Source organism: Sus scrofa, chromosome 16 (assembly GCF_000003025.6).
Source record: "Sus scrofa isolate TJ Tabasco breed Duroc chromosome 16, Sscrofa11.1, whole genome shotgun sequence".
NCBI classification, from domain to species: Eukaryota; Metazoa; Chordata; class Mammalia; order Artiodactyla; family Suidae; genus Sus; species Sus scrofa.
In genome coordinates, this window is record NC_010458.4 from 21,390,344 (window position 1) to 21,413,853 (window position 23,510).

A 23,510-nucleotide genomic window follows, 5' to 3' on the forward strand; every position below is an offset into this window, starting at 1 on the left:
AGGAAAAGCAGAAAAGGTAGAAGAAAATACCAATGGGAGCATAAATTGGTGTTGGAGTCATTGTAAAGATGATTTTGCTTGCCACACATCCAAGGATTCCAAGCCCTGCTTTTGCATAGAGTTGCCTCAGCCAGAGCCCAGGAATTCTCAGAACCCTAGAGAATAGTACTAAGCAAGGCATATATCTCCATCCATCCATCTAGCTATCCTTCTCTCTATCCCGCTCACAACTCTCTTAGCTTCTCTCACGTATTTTCTCTTTGTGTTTCCCTATGTCTGTCTCTGTCTCTCTGACTCTGTCTCTCTCTTCCTTTCTTTAAGCAAACCTTTCTCATGCCCCAAACAATATCCCTCTTCTTTGAACTCCTGACACATTTATTGACATCGCAGCACATGTGACACTCGTAAAACTTACACTGTATGTGTACCTCTTTAAATATATGAGAAGCCCCCTGAAAGTAAAGACTGGTCTTTACACCTCAGTATTTGCAGTTCCAGCCTTTCCATCCCATCCTTATTTAAAGCTAACGAAAATGATTATTGATAAGGAAGAGTTAGACTCAGTCTGTGCTGCTCAACTGGGATGTGCATCAGAGCCTCCTCATCTCTTTGAAATGACAACCATTTCCTACACCCAAGACTTAAAGAAATACATTTGCAGAAGTGGAAACAGGAATTTGGGGTTTTTAATTGTATGGATAATTTTTCATAATCTTGGTTATTAGCCTCTGATCCAGTCAGTGGCTATGGCAGTGAGGGGTCTCTAAGAAGCAGCATCAGGCACGGGATAACCAGCTGGAAGTGAGGAAATTCTCTGGTATCAGAGACTCAATGTGCCACATAAATGGCTATGAGTTTGCTCAGCTTGGTGCTCAGTTATGTTGGCATTATTATTGTGAATGAATTGCTCATCTTAGTAGCTAAAGAAAATATATTCGTGTGTGTGTGTGTGTGTGTGTGTGTGGTGTGTGTGTGTGTGTGTGTGTGTGAGTGTGTAAGGGAACATGGTTGAACAGGTGCTTATGAAGCTATGTACAGTGGCAAAGTGCTCCCTGGTGTATGTTCTCAGAGTTCATAGATTGTTTAGAATTATTTGGGAGCGACCTTGTTCAAGACCAAAGGCAGCAAGTCAATGTGACTTTGATAGCTGCAGACATCAGGTCTTGGATAAAATGAATGAAGGGGAGAAGGCTATTTTGGCATTAATCTCTTTGAAAGTACAGCCTGATTCCCCAAGAGCTCCAGCTGGCTGCTCCACTCTGCCATCTGAAGACTGACCTGTGCTGACCAAGTTAGCACAGAGGCCTAATGAGCCCAAAGACGTGTAAATGAGAAGTAATCCTGGGCAGTCCTTACCTAGGAGGTCTGTCCAAAATTCTGAGTCAGTCAGTCCACAATTTTCACATTTGCTGCCAATTTTATGTATCTGGGCCAATGAGAAGGCTTATACTTCCATATCACCCTGGAGGGAGACGAGCAAAGGCAGCATTCATCTTCTTGACCACCTCCTGGGACTGACAGAAGTTCACCATGGAGCCTAGGGCCACAGGGCAAAACCAGAGTCTCCACACAGCAATGAAATTCTCAAATTCCTGGAAAGAGGTCAGAAAGGAATGGAGGTGAACAATGTTTTCATGAAACCCAGACAGCCATGAAATGAAAGTCAACTATTTACTGAATACACTCTTCTGTCATTCCCAGAGCTCACTGTCCTGGAACTACTATCATAGCCCCTGAGACAGCTCAGCACTCTCTGCACTGTGTTCATGCCCATGGTGGGAATATCCATCTTTGAAACCTTGACCTGAGTGTCATGGTCATCCTAGACACTCTACTTATTTTAGGTTCATGGAGACATGGCCACTTGGGTGTTTTCCAGTTAGACCAGAAGTGGTGGAGTAAGGAAGAGCACCAGGAGCAAGGTAGAGAGAGGTAGGCGATCCGCAAGCGAGAGGAGAGAAGTTGGGAGAAGGCCTCTGGAATAAGAAGTAGAGGCAGAATGGGAAGGCACCACCCAATGCACCGTTTAGTGTGCGTTCCTCCAATATCCTACAATATTCTTAGTCACTGACATTTGCAGTTCGACTCCTACGCAGTGATTCAGCCACATGAATGCACATTATATTCACATGGGAAGATTTTTTTTAAAAAGCAACAAAGCCCAGCCCCAGTCTCAGACCTAGGCAGCTTGTTTTTTTTAAGTCCCCAGGCAGTTCTAAAGGACAGTTATGACCTAACGTTGTAATCTTAGTTTTAACACATTGTGTCAACTCTTCTAAAGATTTCTTTGGATCCTGACTCTCTCTCTGGACTTCTGTGGCTCCCTCAACCTCAGCTCCTAGAGCTTCACCCTATTGGGTTGATTCCATTGAGCGTAACACTGCCTGATTTACCATCTCAGAGGACCACTTTGACCACAGTTTGTCATCCTGTTATAATTAAAAAGCAACATAAAACCAGGAGTTTGCTTGTGGAGCAGCATGTTAAGGATCTGGGGTTGTTGTTGAAGCAGCTTGAAGCCACTGGTGTGGCACAGGATCAATCCCTGGCCCACTCCTATATGCCTCAGGGTGCAGCCAAATAAAACAAACAAACAAATGTAAAACCATTACAAAAATTTGGAAAATGTGGAGGAGAAAATCTTTTGAAAAAAACTGCTGTTTTCTCACAGCCATTACAATCCTACTCCCATTAAGCTCCCACTTAACAACTCCCTTCCCCTGCAATGGCCAGGGCTGACCCACTCTCCTGACAAGCAAGGCTTCCTGCAATCTGGCCTGGCTGTATTTGTGCAACTGGGTCTTCCACACCCTAGTCCAGCCAGGGTCACCCAGTGAACCCAGAGACATCTCACTTCCGTCTTCACACTTTGGGCCCTCTGTTCTCTCCACCTGCAGCATCTTGCCTCCCAGCTCCAGTCCTAAAAAAATAATCCTTCTACCAACTCAGAGGTCATCTAGCCCAAGATTCATTCTCCAACTCTTCCTGCCCGAACAACACAAGGTCACTAGAAGAAGGGTAGACACTTTGGTGCCTGGAAAGCCCAGGCCAAATCAGGGATCTCTTTGGCTTTGAAATGAATGATAATGAGACACTTACACCACCAGAGCCTATGTCACCTCATTTATAAAAATGTAGGTCATCAAACTTCTCTCCAGGTGGCAAGAGATTATATAAAATAAATTCCATAAAATTGCAAGGCTGTGCTGCTAGGTAACAGGTAGCCAATTCATCTTAGCTCCCCTCCACTTTGAAAACTTCTATAGCAATGGTTCTGAGTCTATGCATTCAAATCGGGTAGCTCTTACCAAATTTGTGGGTCCAGGCCTGATGCCAGATCCATCACCAGGCCTGGGTAGAGTTAGGACCAGGGCTCTACAGTCTGGGGATATTGAAGATAATGCCTGCATTCTCACCATCAGTCCCACACACTCCTGCCTTGGTCACACCCCATCTCACAGTGTTGTGTGCTTCATCATGAGTGACTCATCACCTTAACAAGTCTACCACGTGACAGATGCTTACTACATGTTTACATATGATTGTACAAAATGAAAATGTAAACATCAACTTACTAAAAGGCTTATCCAACCAGAGCCAGGGCTAAGGTGAGGCAAGAGAGGACCCTGGGTATAATATTTAAGGAGGTTGACCTCAGGGTTGTATGAGTGCTTAACTTGGTATTTGCATGACACGGAAAGTGAGTACTTCCTTTAAAGGGGTGAGCTAGCGTCTCACTTGCCTCATCTTATGCACTCCCAGGATCCCAGGGGTGGGGGAGCCACCAATTCTGTGTTGAGGAACTCTGCAGGAAATCCACACCAAGTGCTTAGGTTTTACTTACTTGTGGTACTGGTTTAGTAGATTTGGCCATTAAGCCTCCAACACGGTGTTGGGAAGCAGGGGCCAAGCAAATCCGAAGGCAAAGTTGGAGTTAACAAAGCACAGCTCTGCTTTCTTTAGAAGATGAGACAGAACTGACCTAGAGCCTTCTGGGAAATGCTCCTTGATGGTCTTATCATACTTAGAATAAACCTACCACTGCTTCACGGAGAAATAAAGAACATCAAGAAATTCTTCACTTGGCCCCAGAAGTCCATGTGGTCAGTTGACAAGGAACAGAACACTGGCACATAAGACAGGGGGCTTGGTAGCCCAAAGTCCACAGCGCCAAATGAGGATGGCAGAGTGGACACAAATGGCTTCCCAGCTTCTCAGCAACCAGGAAAAGACAATACTCAAAAGCTTCAACTATCACCAGGTCAAACTTCTCGGTCTTTAAAGAATTCATGATATCATTTCTCCTTAGCAACTGACTGCACTGAAACCCTAGTTGTTTGAAAATATTTAAAAGATGTTCAAATGTGATTCTGTAAGAGAAAAATAAATGATAAATATTCATTAGAAGCATAATATCACAATGCATAAAAGAATTTTGGGGCTACAAAGAAAATATTCCAGGAAAGTAAGACCATCCCCCAGGGGCAGCCGTACTATTCAACCACTGTACATAAATATGTACCCTCTTCTCAGTCGCTCTGGGCAGATATTCTGCTCTTGTGGGTGCTGCTTTCCTCCCCTCTTCCTTTCTTCACTGATCCCCAGCCATCTCTATGCCAGTTCTTAGAAAATGTATCTTTGAGCTCTCAATTCCTGAAATCCATGGGCACAAATGAACTGAAAGGAAAAACTATAATCACTGGGACTTCTGCTCTGAGAGGCTTCTCTGACAGCAGCAAACCCACAAACTTTTTCTACTTGATCATTCTGTGATGTTCTCCTTAAATTTTATTTACATACTGAACTTTTATGAGTGGTTTTCTTGTTTACTCAGCAAAACTGCTGACTGAACTTTTATGAGTGGTTTTCTTGTTTACTCAGCAAAACTGTTGATGGCACTTGATGACACAATCCCATAAATATTGACAATACAAGCTATTTTTTACAAAAGACTGTGTCCTACTATAGCCAATCTCTTGGGGTAGAACATGATGGAAAATAGTATGAAAAAAAGAATATATATATATATATATATATATATATATATATATATGACGGGTCACTATGTTGTACTGCAGAAATTGACACAACATGGTAAATCAACTATACTCTAACAAAAATACAATTTAAAAAAAACCCTGTTTATTCACATATCACATATGAATAAACAGGGATACTTTGATCATATCAGAAATTAAAATCTCAGTTAAAAAAATGGTAATTCTCCTTTTCTGTGCCCACAGGTTAAGCAAAGAAAAAAGATGGTTTTGCCACTCGTGATTAGCCTTTTCACTTCAATGCAGGCTGAGGCATCCAGAGAAGATAGTGGCAAAACTTATTGACATCTAATTAAGACAATGCCTATGGCATTATTTTAGGAACCTATCTTCTTGCACTGCTTTCCCTTGAATACCTATATAGACTATGACCCTGTTTCCTATTTGTGCAACATACAGGGAAATAGCTGAGGATAGCCATCTGTACTTTAAGGTAACAGAGGTAACAAGTACAAGGGCTCAAGACCTCAGAGGTCTCTTGGAGCATGGAGGACCAAAAAAATCAGTACCCTGGCATAGCTATAACTGTCCACCATTGCACCATTGCACCCCAGATGGAGACTACCCAGAGGCTGAGAAGTTGTTAGCAATATGCAGATCTCTAATCTTTAGGGTTAATTTCAAGTCACACAATGGAAGTGGTTGGCTCAAAACATCGTCCACCGTATATTTGTAAATATTTAATATAACAAAGGAATGGTTACCAAAACTTTTGGGTAACTTCAGTAATGCTGCAAAAATTCCTAGACTATAGCTCATTAATCATAGTTAATTATGGGAGAATAGACAAAGCATATACATAAAAGATATAACTAACATTGGAAGATGATATAGACTAAGTGTCAGTTGAGTAGGTTAGATCAGACCTTTACCAGAGGGATTGTGGTCTTCCAGTTTGAATGAGGAAAAGAGTTTTATGGAAATAGATCTGAGCAGTACCCTGATTAGCAGATTTTCAAGAAGAAAAGAGGAGATGAGTCCTCTGTAACTAACCAAGATAGGCATGGATTTCTGTCTTTCCACTTTTATGTCTAAGATTCAGGAGTTATGTGTGCCTTTCCATTCCAGATGAAGCAAAAGGAGTTAGCCTCATGTCATTTTGCATGAGGTTAATTGCTTTTTTAAAAGACTTTAGGAGTTCCTTAACGAATCCGACTAGGAACCATGAGGTTGCGGGTTCGGTCCCTGCCCTTGCTCAGTGGGTTAACAATCCGGTGTTGCCATGAGCTGTGGTGTAGGTTGCAGACGCGGCTCGGATCCCGCCTGGCTGTGGCTCTGGCGTAGGCCAGTGGCTACAGCTTCGATTGGACCCCTAGCCTGGGAACCTCCATATGCTGCGGGAGCGGCCCAAAGAAATAGCAAAAAGACAAAAAATAAATAAAATAAAATAAAAAAAGACTTTACATGTCCAGATGTTCAACTTCTATAAAATCATTGTTCAAAAGTCTTTTCCATTAATAAAGATATGTGAGAAAAAAGAAAAAAAAATAAATGGAAATGGTGTTTTTGATTTCCCTAGCAACAGTGGAAGGTTGAGGTACCTATGCTTCTGTATTGGGAAGAAACAAAGACTGTAAGTGAAGTATTGCAAGAAAGTCTCAGAAGAAACTACTCCACCCACACCCCCTCACCTCCCCTGCCTCAACTTGCTACAGGAATACCTTCATGCCTACAGAGCAAGGAAAAGTCCCCAAAGGTTAGAACAGATGATTTGGGTGTGAAGTACTTGTTTACCCATTATCCACCCACCATCCACCCCTCCCTCCCTCAATCCACCCATCCTACCATCCCTTTATCACATCCTCAGTCCAAGCATCCGTCCATTCATTTAGATTACCCAAATTGTGTCTCTTTATTTTAAATAATTTAAAAAATTACCTCCCCTTAAAATTTTTTTCCATAAAGAATTCAAAAGACTTCTTAAATTCCTTGTTATTGTCTTCAGGTAGAAACCGATTAATAATTTTGTATGATTTCCCTCCTCTTTAACATCTAAGAAAACACCAATGGGTTAATATGTTACATACGCCATACAACATGGATTAACATTAGCGTGATGATGTTAACATTTGATTGTTGCAATTACTTTATTCGAACCTTGTCTTTTGAATTGCTTTTGTTCCATTTGCTTGCTTTCTCATTTAATTTTGCATACCGGAAGTATTTATTGAGAACCTTACAATGATTCAGGAATGCCTTTTAGTTTAAAGTTATAGAAACTATCATTTGAAGCTTAACTGAACGTATAGCTATTTGTCTCATTTTACTGCTGAGAAAATGAAATTTGTTAGTTTAAGATATTAGCGAAGTAGATTTGAGAGCCTCTACTCTTTCCGTTTTAAAAAGAGTAAATGTTTCATATTATATTATTTAAAGTAATGTATCCAAATAGTTTTGTGATTCAGTAAAAAGTACCAAATGGCTTAATTAAAATAGTAGTCTTCTGCATTCATTGGCCAAAATCTTTGTTTTGCAAGCTATTAACTACACCCAACTTTCCCCAGGAGCATAGTATAATATTGCATTGAGGACATCCTCCTCCAAGGAGATTCATTTTACAACATTCAAGATAGAAACTTTCACACAGAAGCTCAAACAAAGGGATATGCCATTGCCCTTACACAAAGCTCAAGACCTGGTAGCTCAGCTAAATTGTTAGAAACGATCTGGTCAGTCTAAGGCCTTTCTATCTCTGACATTGTCAAGACACAACTAAGAAAATGCCAATGGGTTTTGCAGTTCCTTGGTGGCTCAGTGGGTTAAGGATCTAGCATCTCATCTAGTGGTTAAGGATCTAGCCATTGGTATGGCTTGGATTACTGCTGTGATGTAGGTTCAATTCCTGGCCTGGGAATTTCTGCATGCCGTGGGTATGACAAAAAAGAAAAAGGGAAAAGAAATAACAAATAACTATTTTGTTTGGTTGGTTGGTTTTTGTTTTTTATTAAAATATAGCTGATTTGCAATGTTGTGCCAATTTCTGCTGTACAGCAAAGTAACTCAGTCATATACTACCAATAACCCAGTTGTCATTCCATGCATTTACTGTGAATCCACACATGTGATTATTGGAGATCTTTGCTTCTTTAGTGCCACTAATGCTATTTCTTCATTAAAATTGTTAATAAATAAGCAAAATAGAGAGGTGTAGTCAAATTAGGAGTTAATAGGAATAATAAACCAAAAAGCTACAATAGACACATTCATAAAAAAGAAAAAGCAACTCAAATACAAAACTAAAGATAGTCATCAAATTATAAGAGAACAAAACAGGAAGGGAAAAAAAAAGTCCAACAATAACAAATTCAAAACAATTAAGAAAATGGCAATAAATATATACATACTGATAATTACCCTGAATATAAATGGATTAAATGCTCCCATCGAAAGACACAGACTGGTTGAATGGATATGAAAACAAGAGCTGCATATATGCTGTCTACAAGAGATCTACTTCAGACCTAGGGACACATACAGACTGAAAGTAAAGGGATGGAAGATATTCCATGCAAATGGAAATCAAAAGAAAGCTGGAGTGGCATACTCATATCAGACAAAATAAACTTTAAAATAAAGACTGCTAAGAGACAAAGAAGGACACTACCTAATAATCAAGGGATCAATTCCAGAAGAAGCTTTAACAATTATAAATATACAACAATTATAAATATATATGCATCCAACATAGGGGCATCTCCATATATAAGGCAACAGCTAAAAGCCATAAAAAGAGAAACTGACAACAACAAAATATTAATGGGGAATTTTAACATCCCACTTTCAGCAATAGACAGATCATCAAGACAAAATCAATACGGAAACACAGGCCTTAAAGGACACATTAGAACAGATAGACTTAATTGATATTTATAGAACATTTCATCCAAAACCAGTAGAATATACTTTCTTCTCAATGCATACAGAATATTCTCCAGGATAGATCACATCTGAATCACAAATCAAGCCTCAGTAAATTGAAGAAAATTAAAATCATATCAAGCATTTTTTCCCAATCACAACACTATAAGACTAGAAATCAATCACAAGGAAAAAAAGTGCAGAAAACAGAAACACATGTAGGCTAAGTAATATGCTACTAAACAATCAATGGATAACCAAAGAAATCAAAGAAGAATTTAAAAAATACCTATAGGAGTTCCTGTTGTGGTGCAGTGGAAACGAATCTGACTAGTAACCATGAGGTTGTGGGTTTGATCCCTGGCCTTGCTCAGTGGATTAAGGATCCAGCATTGCCATGAGCTGTGGTGTAGGTCGCAGACACAGCTCAGATCCTGCATTAATGTGGCTGTTGCGTAGGGCAGCAGCTGTATCTCTGATTCAACCCCTAGCCTGGGAACCTCCATATGCCGTGAGTGTGACCTAAAAAGCAATAAATAAATAAATAAACAACATTTTAAAAAATAAAAACAAATGACAACAAAGATACAAAGATCTAAAACCTATGAGATGCAGCAAAGCAGTTCTGAGAGGGAAGATACTGCAATAGAGTCTCACCTCAGGATACAAGAAAAATCCCAAATAAACAACCTAACCTTATACCAAAAGCAACTATAGAAAGGACAACAAAAAAAACCCAAAGTTAGTACAAGGAAAGAAATCATAAACATCAGAGCAGAAATAAATGATACAGAGATGAAGAAAACAATAGAAAAAATAAATGAAACTAAAAGATGATTCTTTGAAAAGATTAACAAAACTGATAAACCTTTAGCCAGACTCATCAAGAAAAAAGGGGAGAGGGCTCAAATAAATAAAATTAGAAATGAAAAAGGATAAATTACAACTAACACACAGAAATACAAAGGATCATCAGAGACTACTACAAGCAACAATATGCCAATAAAATGGACAACCTAAAAGAAATGGATAAATTCTTAGAAAGGTACAATCTTCCAAGATTGAACCAGAAGAAATAGAAAAGACGAATGGACCAATCACATGTTCCAAAATTGAAACTGTGATTTAAAAAATTCCAAAAAACTAAACCTAGGACAGATGGCTGCACTGGTGAATTCTATCAAAACTTTAGAGAACAGTTAACAACTATTCTTCTGAAACACTTCTAAAAGGTTCTAAAAAGTTGCAGTGGAAGGAACAATCTGAAGCTCATTCTATGAGGCCACCATCACCCTCATACTCAAACCAGACATAGATACCACACACAAAAAAAGGAAATTACAGACCAATATCATTGATGAATACAGACACAAAAATCCTCAACAAAATATTAGCAAACCAAATCCAACAATATATTAAAAGTATCATACACCATGATCAAATGAGATTTATCTCAAGGATGCAAGGATGTTTCAAAACCCACAAATCAACCAATGTGATACAACACATTAACATACTGAAGAATAAAAACCATAAGATCATCTCAATAGATGCAGAAAAAACTTTTGACAAAATCCAGGGCTGGTTTTTTAATTAAAAAAAAAAAAAACTCTCCAGAAAGTGGGCATGGAAGGAAGCTATCTCAACATAATAAAGGACATATATGGCAAACCCCACAGCTAACATCATTCTCAATAGTGAAAAGCTGAAAGTGTCCCCATTAAGATCAGGAACAAGACAAGGATGTCCACTCCCACCACTTTTATTCAATACAGTTTTGGAAGTCCTAACCATGGCAATCAGAGAAGAAAAAGAAAAAAAAAAGGACTCCAAAATGGAAAAGAAAAAGTAAAACTGTCACTGACTGCAGATGACATGGTACTATACATAGAAATCCTAGATACTACCAGAAAACTGCTAGAGCTCATCAATGAATTCCGTAAAGTTGCAGGATACAAAATTAATACACAAAAATATCTTGCATTCCTGTCTACTAACAATGAAAGATTAGAAAGAAAAATTAAGGAAACAATCCCATTTAGCTTCACTTCCTTGATTTTTAGTTTCCTGCTCCAGAAAACATAGTGAGGACTTAGATGATTTATGGCTCCTTCTAGTTCTAGATCCCCTAGTTCCCAGTGATCTAAAAGTGATCTAAGAGAGCCCACTGTGGCTTAAAATAGATCTTGAGGGAGCTCCATCCTGTGATTGCCATTGTATTCTGATATACTCCTCTGGATGAAAACACTCCACTCTTCTGTCACTGAAATATCCTCCCCACTCCACCTGGGCTCCCATAGAGCCTCAGAAAATTACTACTACTGCCACCTTTCCTTGGCCTCCAAAGCTGAAAATGGCCACCTAGCCAGTCTTTACTGGCAATTGCTGTGCCCTCCAGAAGTTTAGGGTGAGCCCCTGAACGTCTAGCCGGAGCCGGGGAGTCAGTGGCCCTGGGTCTCCCTCACTGTGCTGGATCTGGCCCCAGCCCTGCATCTTCTGGCACAAACTGCTCCCACCTCTTCATCTGCCAGCCAGGGTAACAAACCTGCCGGGCTTTTCTGGACTGGAAAAATACATGCAATGACTCCCTCACCAAGGGCTGTTTGCTTGAGCCCTGGCACCGATGCCTGGGACAGACCTGTTCCCGTATCTTTGCCAAACACTCACCCGCCAGAGATGGAGTCAGGATTTTGGCAGCTTCTGAGAGCAGGAGTTCAGGCAGTAGTAAGCCAGCAAGAGTCAGCGTCTGGGGCCTCCTCATCCTTGTTCCTATAGAAACTGCGGAGTTGAGCGCTGTGCCCCGTGCCCAGGGGCCTAGCGTGCAGGTAGTGAAGGAAAGGTGCTGGCTGGGAGCTTTTTTTTTTTTTTTTTTTTTTTTTTGGTCTTTTTGCCATTTCTTGAACTGCTCCTGCGGCATATGGAGGTTCCCAAGCTAGGGGTTGAACTGGAGCTGTAGCCACCGGCCTACACCAGAGCCACAGCAACACGGGATCTGAGCCAAGTCAGTGACCTACACCACAGCTCACGGCAACACCGGATCCTTAACCCACTGAGCGAGGCCAGGGATCGAACCCTCAACCTCATGGTTCCTCCTTGGATTTGTTAACCACTGCACCACGATGGGAACTCCAAGAGAGGGATTTTCTTATCCGTCTTCCCTTCTATTTGTCCCCTCTGGCCTGAGCTTCAGCCCCTCTTCCCCTGGTGAGTAAATCACTGGATATTCCTTATAGTCTCTGCCTTCCCTGTCTGCACAATACTCTGAACCGAGAAGTGTAGGGACCTTAGGAAATCACATGGATGACACTCCACCTCCAGTTGCCTTGCACTCATAGGCAAGGACTCTTCAATGTTGTTTCTGGACTCTGATAAAAATATCGTGGTTATGTACGAAAATGCTTCATTCATAAGAGACATATGGTCAAATATTTAGAGGCAAAGTATTGTTATGTCTGGAACAAATTCTCAAGTGATTCTAGAGAGAGAGAGAGAGAGGACACAATAAGTTTAAAACTTTTCAAAATAAAAAGTTGAAGAAAAACATGTTGGTTATTACAGCAAGTTTTCTTTTTCTTCTCTTTCTTTTTCCTTTTCTTTTCTTTTTCTTTTTTTTAACTTACAAGAACCAGTGTCCCTGGGAAGGGACACAGAAGTGGACAAGGATTCCTTGGGCTAAGAAATCTTCTTTAGGAAGTGAGTGGTTTGAATCACATATTGAATGCCTTACTCCTAGGGTCCAAAAGCAGGAGTACAAGTCCCCTTAGTTGGTTTGAAAACCAGTGGGATTGACATTAAGCTGTAAGAACTCTAGACTCTGCTTGTGAAGAGTATGCACATACTTGCTTACTCTTCAAACAAGGTGGAAGAAGCAGAGTGAAACTTCCTGGGACTTGGCTGGTTTCTTGCAGCTACTCCAACACATGCTCCATGCCAACTGAGCAGTGCTCTGGCTGGCCCTGCTTGCTCTGTGGTGCAGCTCCACACAAGGCAAGGCTTTCTGCAGCTAAGGGGAGTGCTCAATTGTAATAGATGGAGCTGGCTTGGAATTGGCAGGGCTTCTGAACTGGGTGAGGGGGAGCCACTGCTGGTGCCTATGGCATGAGCGGGGAGAAAGCTAGGACTGTGACTGGTGCCAGGACTGCTACAACCTGTGCCCCAATCCATGCAGAGCACTCCGTCTGGCTTCTTCTGCTCTGCAGAGCAGCTCCACACTAGGGCAGGGGATGCTGTGGCCTGGGGTGGTATACAGTTGTCAGGGAATGGAGCTGGCTCAGACCAAGCATGGCATCTGAATGGGCCGAGGATGGCCATTTCTGGTACCTGTGCAGGCAGTGGATCAGAAATGGTCCAGGACTCTGCTGGGTAGGGGTCTACTATAGCCCATGTTCTGACCCACACAGAACACATGATACAGCCCCTCTTGCTTCAGCATTGTTCCCCTCTGGGGCAAGGGTGCCAAGGCTGGGAAGGGAGAGAGCACACACTTAGAAGACATGGAGCCAGCTTGAACTCAACCTATAGGGTTTCTGCTCCAGCAATTTGGAACACAATCCCACACTCAAAAGGGTGGTGTTAGCCACTAAACAGAGGAGAAGCTCTGGCTTACACCTGGATCTGGCACTAGCCTCTCCATCTACAGCTTTTAAAAATCATGATTCGGAAGGAAGAAAAAAACTGTGTTATCTGTCAGAGACACTGTTGTGTACACAGAAAACACTATGGAAGCTACAAAGAGTCCCAATAGAACTAATAAGCCAATTTATCAAAATTGCAGGTCTCAAGGTTGTTGTATAAAAATCATTTGCATTTGTATCTAATAGCAAAAGCCATCAGAAACTGAAATCTAAAAACCCCCAAATTTTACACGCCTAAGATTCTAACCACACCCCACCCCCAACTGCCCATGAGCTCTACAGTCTACAAAACATTACTGAAATTGAAGCTAATCTAAACACAAGGAAAGATGAATGGAAAGATGTACCATATTAATGGATCTGAAAACTGAAAATTAAGATTTCCATTCTCTCAAAATTGGTCTATACATTCAAAACACCCCAAAACAAAATCTCAGCAAACTGTTTTAAAGACAAAATCTCTGAATATTTATATTTAAAACAAATCATAGTTCCTCCAAATCATCTATGCATAAACTTTTTAATTCAAGATAAATAATGGGCCCAAATATAAAATCTAAAACTATAAAACCCATAGAAAAAGAAAGCAAAGGAGAATACCTTTATTACCTGTAGATAGCAAAGATTTCTTAGATCATAAACAAACAAACAAAAAAGTTGGAGTTCCCACTATGGCACAATGGGATTGGTGGTGTCTCTGGATTGCTGGGACGCAGGTTCAATCCCTGGCCCAGAACAGTTGGTTAAGGATCTGACATTGCTGCAGCTACAGCTCTGATCTGATTTCTGGCCTGCGAACTCCATATGTCATGGGGCAGCCAAAAAAAATAAATAAATAAAAAGATAAACCACGGTTCATCAAGCATAAATGCTTCTGTTCATCAAAAGAGTAAGAGAATGAATAGACAATCCACAGGTTGGGAAAAGTATTCATAATGCATATATCTAAGAGATCTTTATCTAGAACATATAAAGAATTTCCAGGAGTTCCCATCGTGGCGCAGTGGTTAACGAATCCGACTAAGAACCATGAGGTTGCGGGTTCGGTCCCTGCCCTTGCTCAGTGGGTTAATGATCCGGCGTTGCTGTGAGCTGTGATGTAGTTTGCAGACGCGGCTCGGATCCCGCCTGCTGTGGCTCTGGCGTAGGCTGGGCTACAGCTCCGATTCGACCCCTAGCCTGGGAACTTCCATATGCCGCGGGAGCGGCCCAAAGAAATAGCCAAAAAAAAAAAAAAAAAAAAAAAAAGAATTTCCACAAAACTATAATAAAAAGACAATCTACTAAAAACCAGGCTAAAGATAAAGAGACACTTCAAAAAAGAAGGCATAGAAATGGCTATTAATGTATGAAAAATGCTTAACATCATCAGATATCAAGGAAATGAAAATTGAAACTAGTGGTACCATTTCACACTGACCAGAATGGTTAAAATTAAAGACTGACAACACCAAGTGTTGGTAGGGATGTGGAAATGGCCAAATGTTAGAGAATTACTTAGCAATTTCTTTAAAATATAAACCCACATTAATCCTATGTCTGAGCAATTACTATCTCTGCACTAAATGAACCATCATGAGGGTGATTCCTCGCATCCAAATGGAGAATAAAGGTTTTACTTACTCGAGGTATTCATTCAGCAGATGTGGCCACTAAGCCTCCAATATAAACAGTGTTAGGAAGCAGGACCTGAGTTAAATCAAAGGCAAAATCAAAATTAACAACCCATAGCTCTGTTTTTAGTTGAAGATGGAGTAACACTGGCGTACAGCCTTTTGGGATACGCCCCCTGATAGTGATATCAAACTGCATGGCTATTCCATTCCTTCAAGATAGAAATGAAAAACATCAGTATTCTCACTCGACCCCAGAAATCCATGCCATCTGTTAGGGAGGAGAATACTGGAAAGTCAGACACAGGCTCAGGCAAGCCAAAATTCCAACTCCAAATATGCTAATAAGAATGGTCACAAATGGTCTACTAAGTTTTCCTCGGCAACCAGGAAAGTGAAACAATCTATAGCATCAACCACCAACAGGTTGAATACCTCATTCTTTAATGAGCCCATGATATATCTGGTCCTTAACAAATGACTACACTGAACTGCATGTAGTTCCATGATCTTGAAAAGGTTTGTAAATGAGTCTCTTCATAAAAAGAAAAAAGAAGTCAGAGACATTCAATATTAATGGGAAAAAATGCATAACTTCCCCAACACACCAAAAAAAAAAAAAAAAAGAAAAAAAAAGGAAAAGATAAGGGAGGTGAGAGGCATTTGGAACATGTTAAAGGGTAAGGTACTTTCTTCTTAATTCTACAGATCCTTGTATTTTATAGCAAAAATAAATAACATATTAATGGAAGATGTTAATCTTAAAACACACAAAAGGCTTTTGGCAACAGAAGAAAACATCTAGAAAGCACTTGTGTCAACAACCTGCCTGTTCTGCTGCTCTTTCCTGAGAATTTCTGCCCTAGATACGCTCTTTTCATGACCTCGAATGCACCATGTCATTTCCTTGTTTATGTCTTTGCTACAATTCTTTCTGGTGCTTAGAATGTTCTTGCTTTCTTCCTTCTTCCATTCTTCCCCTCATCTAAATTGCACACATCTTTCAGTGCTTTTCCTGCTCTGCGAGATGTCACCCAGCTGTGGCTTGTGTCTCTGGCTGAATGCTAAAGCGTTCTTTTTCTCACATTATCTCCCATCATGTTCCACCACAAGTGATTGGATATAGTTCCCTGTGCTATACAGCAGGCTCTCATTGCTTATCCACTCTAAATGCAATAGTTTGCATCTACTAATCCCAACTCTCCGTCCATCCCACTACCTCCCATTCATCCTTGGCAGCCACAAGTCTGTTCTCCATATCCATGGGTTTGTTTCTCTTCGGTAGATGGATTCATTTGTGCTGTATATTGGATTCCAGATATAAATGATATCATATGGTATTTGTCTGTCTCTTTCTGACTTACTTCACTTGGTATGAGAATCTCTAGTTCCATCCATGTTGCTGCAAATGGCATTATACTGTTCTTTTTTATGGCTGAGTAGTATTCCATTGTGTATATGTACCACATCTTCTTAATCCATTCATCTGTCGATGGACATTCAAGTTGTTTCCATGTCTTGGCTATTATGAATAATGCTGCAATGAACATAGGGGTGCATGTATCTTTTACAATGAAAGTTTTGTTTGGATAAATGCCCAGAAGTAGGGTTGGTAGATTACATGGTAGTTCTATATTTAGTTTTCTGAGGTACATACTGTTTTCCATAGTGGTTGTACAAATTGACAGTTCTGCCAACAATGCAGAGGGGTTTCCTTTTCTCCACACCCTCTCTAGCATCTGCCATTTGTAAACTTACTAATGATGGCCATTCTGATTGGTGTGAGGTGGTATCTCACTGTAGTTTTGATTTGCGTTTCTCTAATAATTCGCGATGTTGAGCATTTTTTCATATGCCTGTTGGTCATCCATATGTCTTCTTTGGAGAAATATCTATTCAGGTCTTCTGCCCATTTTTCAATTGGATTGTTTTTTTTTTTGCTGTTGAGTTGTGAGTTGTTTGTATATTTTGGAGATTAAGCCCTGGTCAGTTGCATCATTTGCAACTATTTTCTCCCATTCTGTAGGTTGTCTTTTTTTATTATAGTTTCCTTTGGGAATATAAAAATACAATTCCTTTTAAAATTAAATACCAATACCCAAAATTAAATACCTAGGAATAAACCTGAACAAGGAGGTGAAAGACATATATTGAGAACTCTAAGACATTAATCAAGGAAATTAAAGAGGATTCAAAGAAATGGAAAGATATTCCATGATCCTGGATTAGAAAAATTAATGTAATTAAAATGGCCATACTACCCAGAGCAGTCTACAGATTTAATACAGGCCCTATCAAATTACCCATGACATTTTTCACAGAACTATAATAGCAATCCAAAAATTTACATGGAATCATAAAAGACCCAGGATTGCCAAAGCAATCTGAGGAGGGGAAAAATAAACAAACAAACAAACAAAAAACAAGCAGAAGGCATGACTCTCCAGACTTCTGACAATATTACGAAGTTACAGTAATCAAGACAGTGTGGTACTAGTACAAAAACAGAAATATAGACCAATGGAACAGAACAGAGAACCCAGAAATAAGTCTAGACAAGAATATAAAATGGGAAAAAGAGTCTTTTCAGCAAGTGGTGTGAAAACTGGACAGCTGCATATAAATCAATGAAACTAGAACATACCCTCACACCATGCACACAAATGAACTTCAAATGGCTTAAAGACTTAAAACATAAGACAAGTACCATAAAACTCCTAGAAGAGAACATCAGCAAAATCTTCTCTGACATCAACCGTACAAATGTTTTCTTAGGTCAGTCTTCCAAGGCAATAGAAATTAAAACAAAAATAAACCAATGGGACCTAATCAAACTTACAAGCTTTTGCACAGCAAAGGGCTTAAGCATCTTTATGACGAGTCTCATGAACACAAGTGAGGGACGGAATTTTTTTTTTTTTTTTTTTTTTTTGTCTTTTTACCATTTCTTGGGCCGCTCTCGTGGCATATGGAGGTTCCCAAGCTAGGGGTCGAATCGGAGCTGTAGCCGCCGGCCTACACCAGAGCCACAGCAACGCTGGATCCGAGCCGCGTCTGTGACCTACACCACAGGTCACGGCAACGCCAGATCGTCAATCCACTGAGCAAGGGAAGGAATCAAACCCGCAACCTTCTGGTTCCTAGTCGGATTGTTAACCACTGCGCCACGATGGGAACTCCAGGGACAGCATTTTTAACTGGACAAACCACACTAAAAGTTGTAGGCCAGTGACCTCTGCTGGTCTTTTGCTTTCAATGATTGTACCAACATGTCTTCACATTCCATTGGCAGTAAGTCTTCAAAAAAGTCACTGTTGCCTGGGGTTCTGATTTAAGAACCAGTGAATTAGGACTTAGGACTTTTTCCACCCCAAAGGCCTCTCCTATGATACAGATTTTTAAAACTGCTGAGGATTTGTATCCTGTGTCAGTTTTTGGTGTTTTTTTCCTTTCTTTTTTTTTTTTTTTTTTTTTTTTTTCTTTTTCTTTTCAGGGCTGCAGGTGCGGCATATGGAAGTTCCCAGGCTAGGGGTTGAATTGGAGCTGCAGCTGCTGGCCTACACCAATCTCATGGCAATGTCGGATCCTTAACCCACCCAGAGGGCCCAGGGATTAAGCCCACATCCTCATGGATACTAGTCACATGTATATCTCTGATTTTCCTCTTCCCTAAGGGGAAGGGACAGAGAGGTGGTGAGGTTCAAAAGGCATCGAAAGGCTCAAGCCTCCTCCTCTTTACTGTACTGCCCTGTGAACACTCCTACTATAATCAGTAGCGCAGATCAGGGCGGGATGTACTAAATTAACCCATTTATCTACTGATTTAACACAAATTTATTGAGCACTTATTATAGGTCAGGCACAGGTAGTTCTGCAAACAAACAAAATTAATTTCTCATGGAGCTTATATTTGAACAGGGAGAAGAGAAATAGCATATAGTATGTTAGATAGTGGGAGTGTTACCAATAAACAATTTTAAGCAGCAATATTCCCTCAGAAATGATTTCCAGATAAAGACCTGAAAGAAGAGAATGAGCTTAACCACATGGATGCTTGGTGTTTCTTAATAAATGACTATCTGCGGTGGGGCAGCATTCTGCTTGGAACTTCCAAACACATTATTTGATTATAGTCTTCAAAGCCACCATGATGAAGCCCCTAGCACTGCATTATAAGCCATCTCACCCATCCTGCCTTTTTAAAATATATATATATAACACAAATGTGAGTCTGAGGTTCAGGTGTACTGGGGATCTCTGACTTAACAAGGGTTCAGGGGTTCCAAACACCATATTAAGTGATGCTACTTTCTGATCAATTCTAATAATTTGTATATTTTTGGCCCTTTCACATACATAATCACATCATAATAAATGAAAGTTTGCTGCTTCTTTTCTCACTCTTAGGCCTTTTATTTCTCTCTTATGATTAGACAGTGTTGAACAGAAGTAGTGATGGTATGTATCCTTGGTTTACTCTGGATTTTAACAGTAAAGACTATAGCACTAAGGGTGACATATGCAGTAGTTTTGAGTTCTTGTTCATACACATATATGTCTCTATATATGCATGTAGATATGCATCCTTTACCAGAAAAAAAGAAAAAAACACTTTTTTCAGTTGTTTTTCTTTCATTTTTTATTTTTTAATTGAAATATAGTTGACAATCATATGTTACCAGTGTATAATAAAGTGATTCACAATTTTTAAAGGTTATTCTCCATTTATAGTTATTATAGAATATTGGTCATATTTCATGCTGTACAATATCTTTTATTTATACATAATAGTTTGTATCTCTTACTCCCCTACTCCTATATTGCCCCTCCCCTTTCCCTCTCCCCACTAGTAACCACTGGTTTGTTCTCTTATATCTGTGATCTTCCTTTTTAATTATATTCCTACTTTATTGTCTTTTTTAGAATCCACGTGTGATATACATACAGTATTTGTCTTTGTCTGACTTATTTCACTTAGCATAACACTGTCCAAGGCCATCCATGTTACAGCAATTGGCAAAATTTCATTCCTTTTTATGGCTGAGTAGTATTCCATATACTCCAACATCATCTTTATCCATTCACCTGTTGATGGACACTTAGGTTGTTTACATATCTTGGCAAATGTAAACCAGGCTGCTAAGAACATTGGGGCTCTGGTATTTTCCTGAATTCGTGTTTTTTTGGATATATACCTAGGAGTTGTAATTGTTGGGTCATAGACACTTCCATTTTTATTTCTAGAACCTTCCATAATGTTTTCCACAGTGGCCACACCAATTTACACTCCCGGCAACAATGTAGGAGGGTTCCTTTTTCTCCACATCCTTGCCAACATTTGCTATTTGTGTTTTTTGATGATAGCCATTCTGACAGGTGTCAGGTGATATTTCATGGGGGATTTGATTTACATTTCTCTGAAGATTAACAGTGTGGAGCATATTTTCATTTGCCTGTTATCCATCTGCATGTCTTTGGAAAAATGTCTACCCATGTCTTCTGCCCATTTTATAATCAGGTTGTTTTTTTGATGTTGCATTGTATGAGCTGTTTATATACTTTTAAATATAAATCCTTTATCAGTCATATGACTTGCAAGTATTTTCTCCCATTTAGTAGGTTATTTTTCATTTTTCCAATGATTTCCTTTGCTGTGTAAAAACTGTTGAGTTTAATTAGCCTCTATTTATTTTTGTTTTTATTTCTTTTGCATTAGGAAAAAGAATCAAAAAAATACTGCTGCAATTTATGTTAGAGTGTTCTGCCTATGGTTTCTTCTAGGAGTTTTATGGTTTCTGGTCTTATATTTAGGCTTTTAATCCTTTTTTAGTTTATTTTTGTGTATGGTATCAGAGAATGTTCTAATTTCATTCTTTTACATGTAGCTGTCCAGTTTTCCAGCACCACTTATTGAAGAGACTGTCTTTTCTCCATTGTACATTCTTACCTCCTTTGTTGTGGATTAATTGACTATAAGTGCATGGGCTTATTTCTGGACTTTCTATTCTGTTACACTGATCTATGTGTTTTTGTGCCAGTACAAATCTGTTCTGATTACTGTAGTTTTGTAGTGTAGCCTGAAGTCAGGGAGCATGGTTCTTGCAGCTTTGTTCTTTCTCAATTGTTTTGCAGTCATTTTGGGTTCCTATTTATACATATACAAGTCTATACATATGCATGTCCATATGCATTCTTTATCAGAAAAAAAGCCTTTTAAATAATAGAACAATAAAAAATATAAATGTTGAATTACTTTAGATGTTTTTCATCTATTTGAAAAGATCATGTGATTTTACTTTCAGCTATTAATATGACTTATAGAAATTAATTTTTCTTTTCAGAAACCTTTTATATTTAGAAGTGTAGACATTCAGAAAAGTGCATAAAATATAAATGTATAATAAGTACAAGCAGAAAATGCTTGTAAAAAAATGCCAAGTATAATAAATAAAATATTGCCCTTAGTAACCCTAAGCCTCTCTGAGGGATGATACCCTTGGATGTCTATCCTATTAGAAAACATATTCTGACTTATATAGTAAATCATTTCACGTGACTATAGTTTTCTCAGCTACGCATGCATTTCTAAACAATAAAGTCTAGTTTGGGGGTGACTTTTGTCCCCTGTTTGGAGTAGAATATTTTTGCCATTCCATTTTCCCCCTATTTGCAGCTATATCCTATTTCTATTCTATTTAATCATTACCAAAGAGATTATAGCATGAATTAACTGAAATATAGCTTAAGCAGTATCTTTATTCTTCCCGGATAGTACCATGACCTTAGAACACTATAATGCAGTTTCTTCCACTCTCGTATATGGTATAAGTTATGTTAATTTAAATCTCCATATATTTTAACTGTATTATGAAATGTACATATAGCAAAGCATACACAAGAACAAGTACTATTCAGGAATTCATCACCATGTAAACACCTATAAAACCACCACCCAAGTTAAGAAAGAGAACACAGGCAGCAATCCAGAAGCTTCTTTTGTGTTCCATCCCAATCATTAATTCCTTCCTCCTCCTCAAAGATAAGCAATGGCCTGACATCTATGGTAATCTCTTCCTTGTTTCTTCCTTCTTTAAAAAATAATTTTACTACAAAGCATTCATATTTTAACTCTACCACCTTTTATCTTTTTTGAACTTTATGTAAGTAGGATCACACTATATTTTTTCTTGTTTGACTTCCTTAGATCCACATTATGTTTGTGAGTTTCACCCATGGTGTTGCACAGCTGTAATTAATTTGTTTTCATTTATTATTCACATATATATCCATCATATTGAATAAATAAATCCATTCTGTTGGTTGAATTATTTATGGTTGAAGTAATTATGAATAATGCTATGAACATCCTTGTACATATCTTTGGGTGTACATATACATGCAATTTTGTGTGATAATATGTACTAGTTTCCAAATTCAAGTTCACCTGTATTTTTTATGTTAACTTCTGGAAGTTTTGTGTTATAGTTTCAGTTTATGAAAAGCATAAACTCATGTCTGGACATTTTTTTTGCACGTGGTTGTCCAGTGTTCCAGTATCATTTGAAAAGACTATCCTTTCTCCACTGAATTGCTTTCATTCCTTTTTCAAAGATCAATTGAATATATTTCTCTGGGTGTATTTCTGGGCTCTCTGTTTTGTTCCATTGCCTGTTTGTCTATTCTTTCTCCGGTCCCACAACGTCTTATTATAGCTTTACAGTAAAGTTGGTTGTGTCAGTCCTCCGACTTTGTTCTATTTCAGTATTGTCTTGGCTCTTCTGGGTCTTTTGCTTCTTCATATAAACTTTGGAATCAAGTTATCAGTATCCACAAACTAACTTATTAGGATTTTCACTGGAATTGCATTGAATCTATAGATGAATTTAGGAAGAACTGACATCTTGGCAATATTGAGCCTTCCTATCCGTGAACATGGAATCTCTCTCCATTTATTTTGTTAATTTGTTTCATTAGAGTTTTATAGTTTTCCTCATATAGCTCTTATGTATATGATGTAATTTTCATAATACAGATCTTCGACATACATTGTTATTTTATACCTATGTATTTCATTTTGAGGAAAAATGTAAATAGTATTGTTTTAGAAAAAAATTTTGTTTGTTTTTAGGGCTGCACCCACGGCATATGGAGGTTCCCAGGCTAGGGGTCCTACAGGAGCTGCAGCTGATGGCCTACACCACAGCCACAGCAATGCCAGATCTGAGCCGCCTCTGAGACCTACACCATAGCTCATGGCAATGCTGGATCCTTAACCCACTGAACGAGGCCAGGGATCAAACCTGCAACCTCATGGTTCCTAGCTGGATTTGTTTCCACTGCGCCAAGAC

General features: G+C 39.1%; 2 protein-coding genes across 2 annotated transcripts in view; both read right to left on the reverse strand.

Annotated features, from left to right (window-relative positions):
* UGT3A2 (UDP glycosyltransferase family 3 member A2) overlaps nucleotides 1-11,676 on the reverse strand; it is a 45,466-nt gene extending 33,790 nt beyond the window's left edge. Inside the window, 8 exon segments of the mRNA XM_021077096.1 lie at nucleotides 1,388-1,460; nucleotides 1,463-1,592; nucleotides 3,845-3,888; nucleotides 3,891-4,058; nucleotides 4,061-4,210; nucleotides 4,213-4,370; nucleotides 6,936-7,040; nucleotides 11,381-11,676. Coding sequence (XP_020932755.1) covers nucleotides 1,388-1,460; nucleotides 1,463-1,592; nucleotides 3,845-3,888; nucleotides 3,891-4,058; nucleotides 4,061-4,210; nucleotides 4,213-4,370; nucleotides 6,936-7,040; nucleotides 11,381-11,676 — 1,124 coding nt within the window.
* Nucleotides 12,025-23,510, reverse strand: part of LMBRD2 (LMBR1 domain containing 2) — a 60,609-nt gene continuing 49,123 nt past the window's right edge. The window contains exons 18-19 of the mRNA XM_021076992.1: nucleotides 15,173-15,238; nucleotides 12,025-12,390 (exon numbers count right to left, since the gene is read on the reverse strand). Coding sequence (XP_020932651.1) covers nucleotides 15,202-15,238 — 37 coding nt within the window. The 3' untranslated portion in view covers nucleotides 12,025-12,390; nucleotides 15,173-15,201. The remainder of the gene's footprint in view (nucleotides 12,391-15,172; nucleotides 15,239-23,510) is intronic.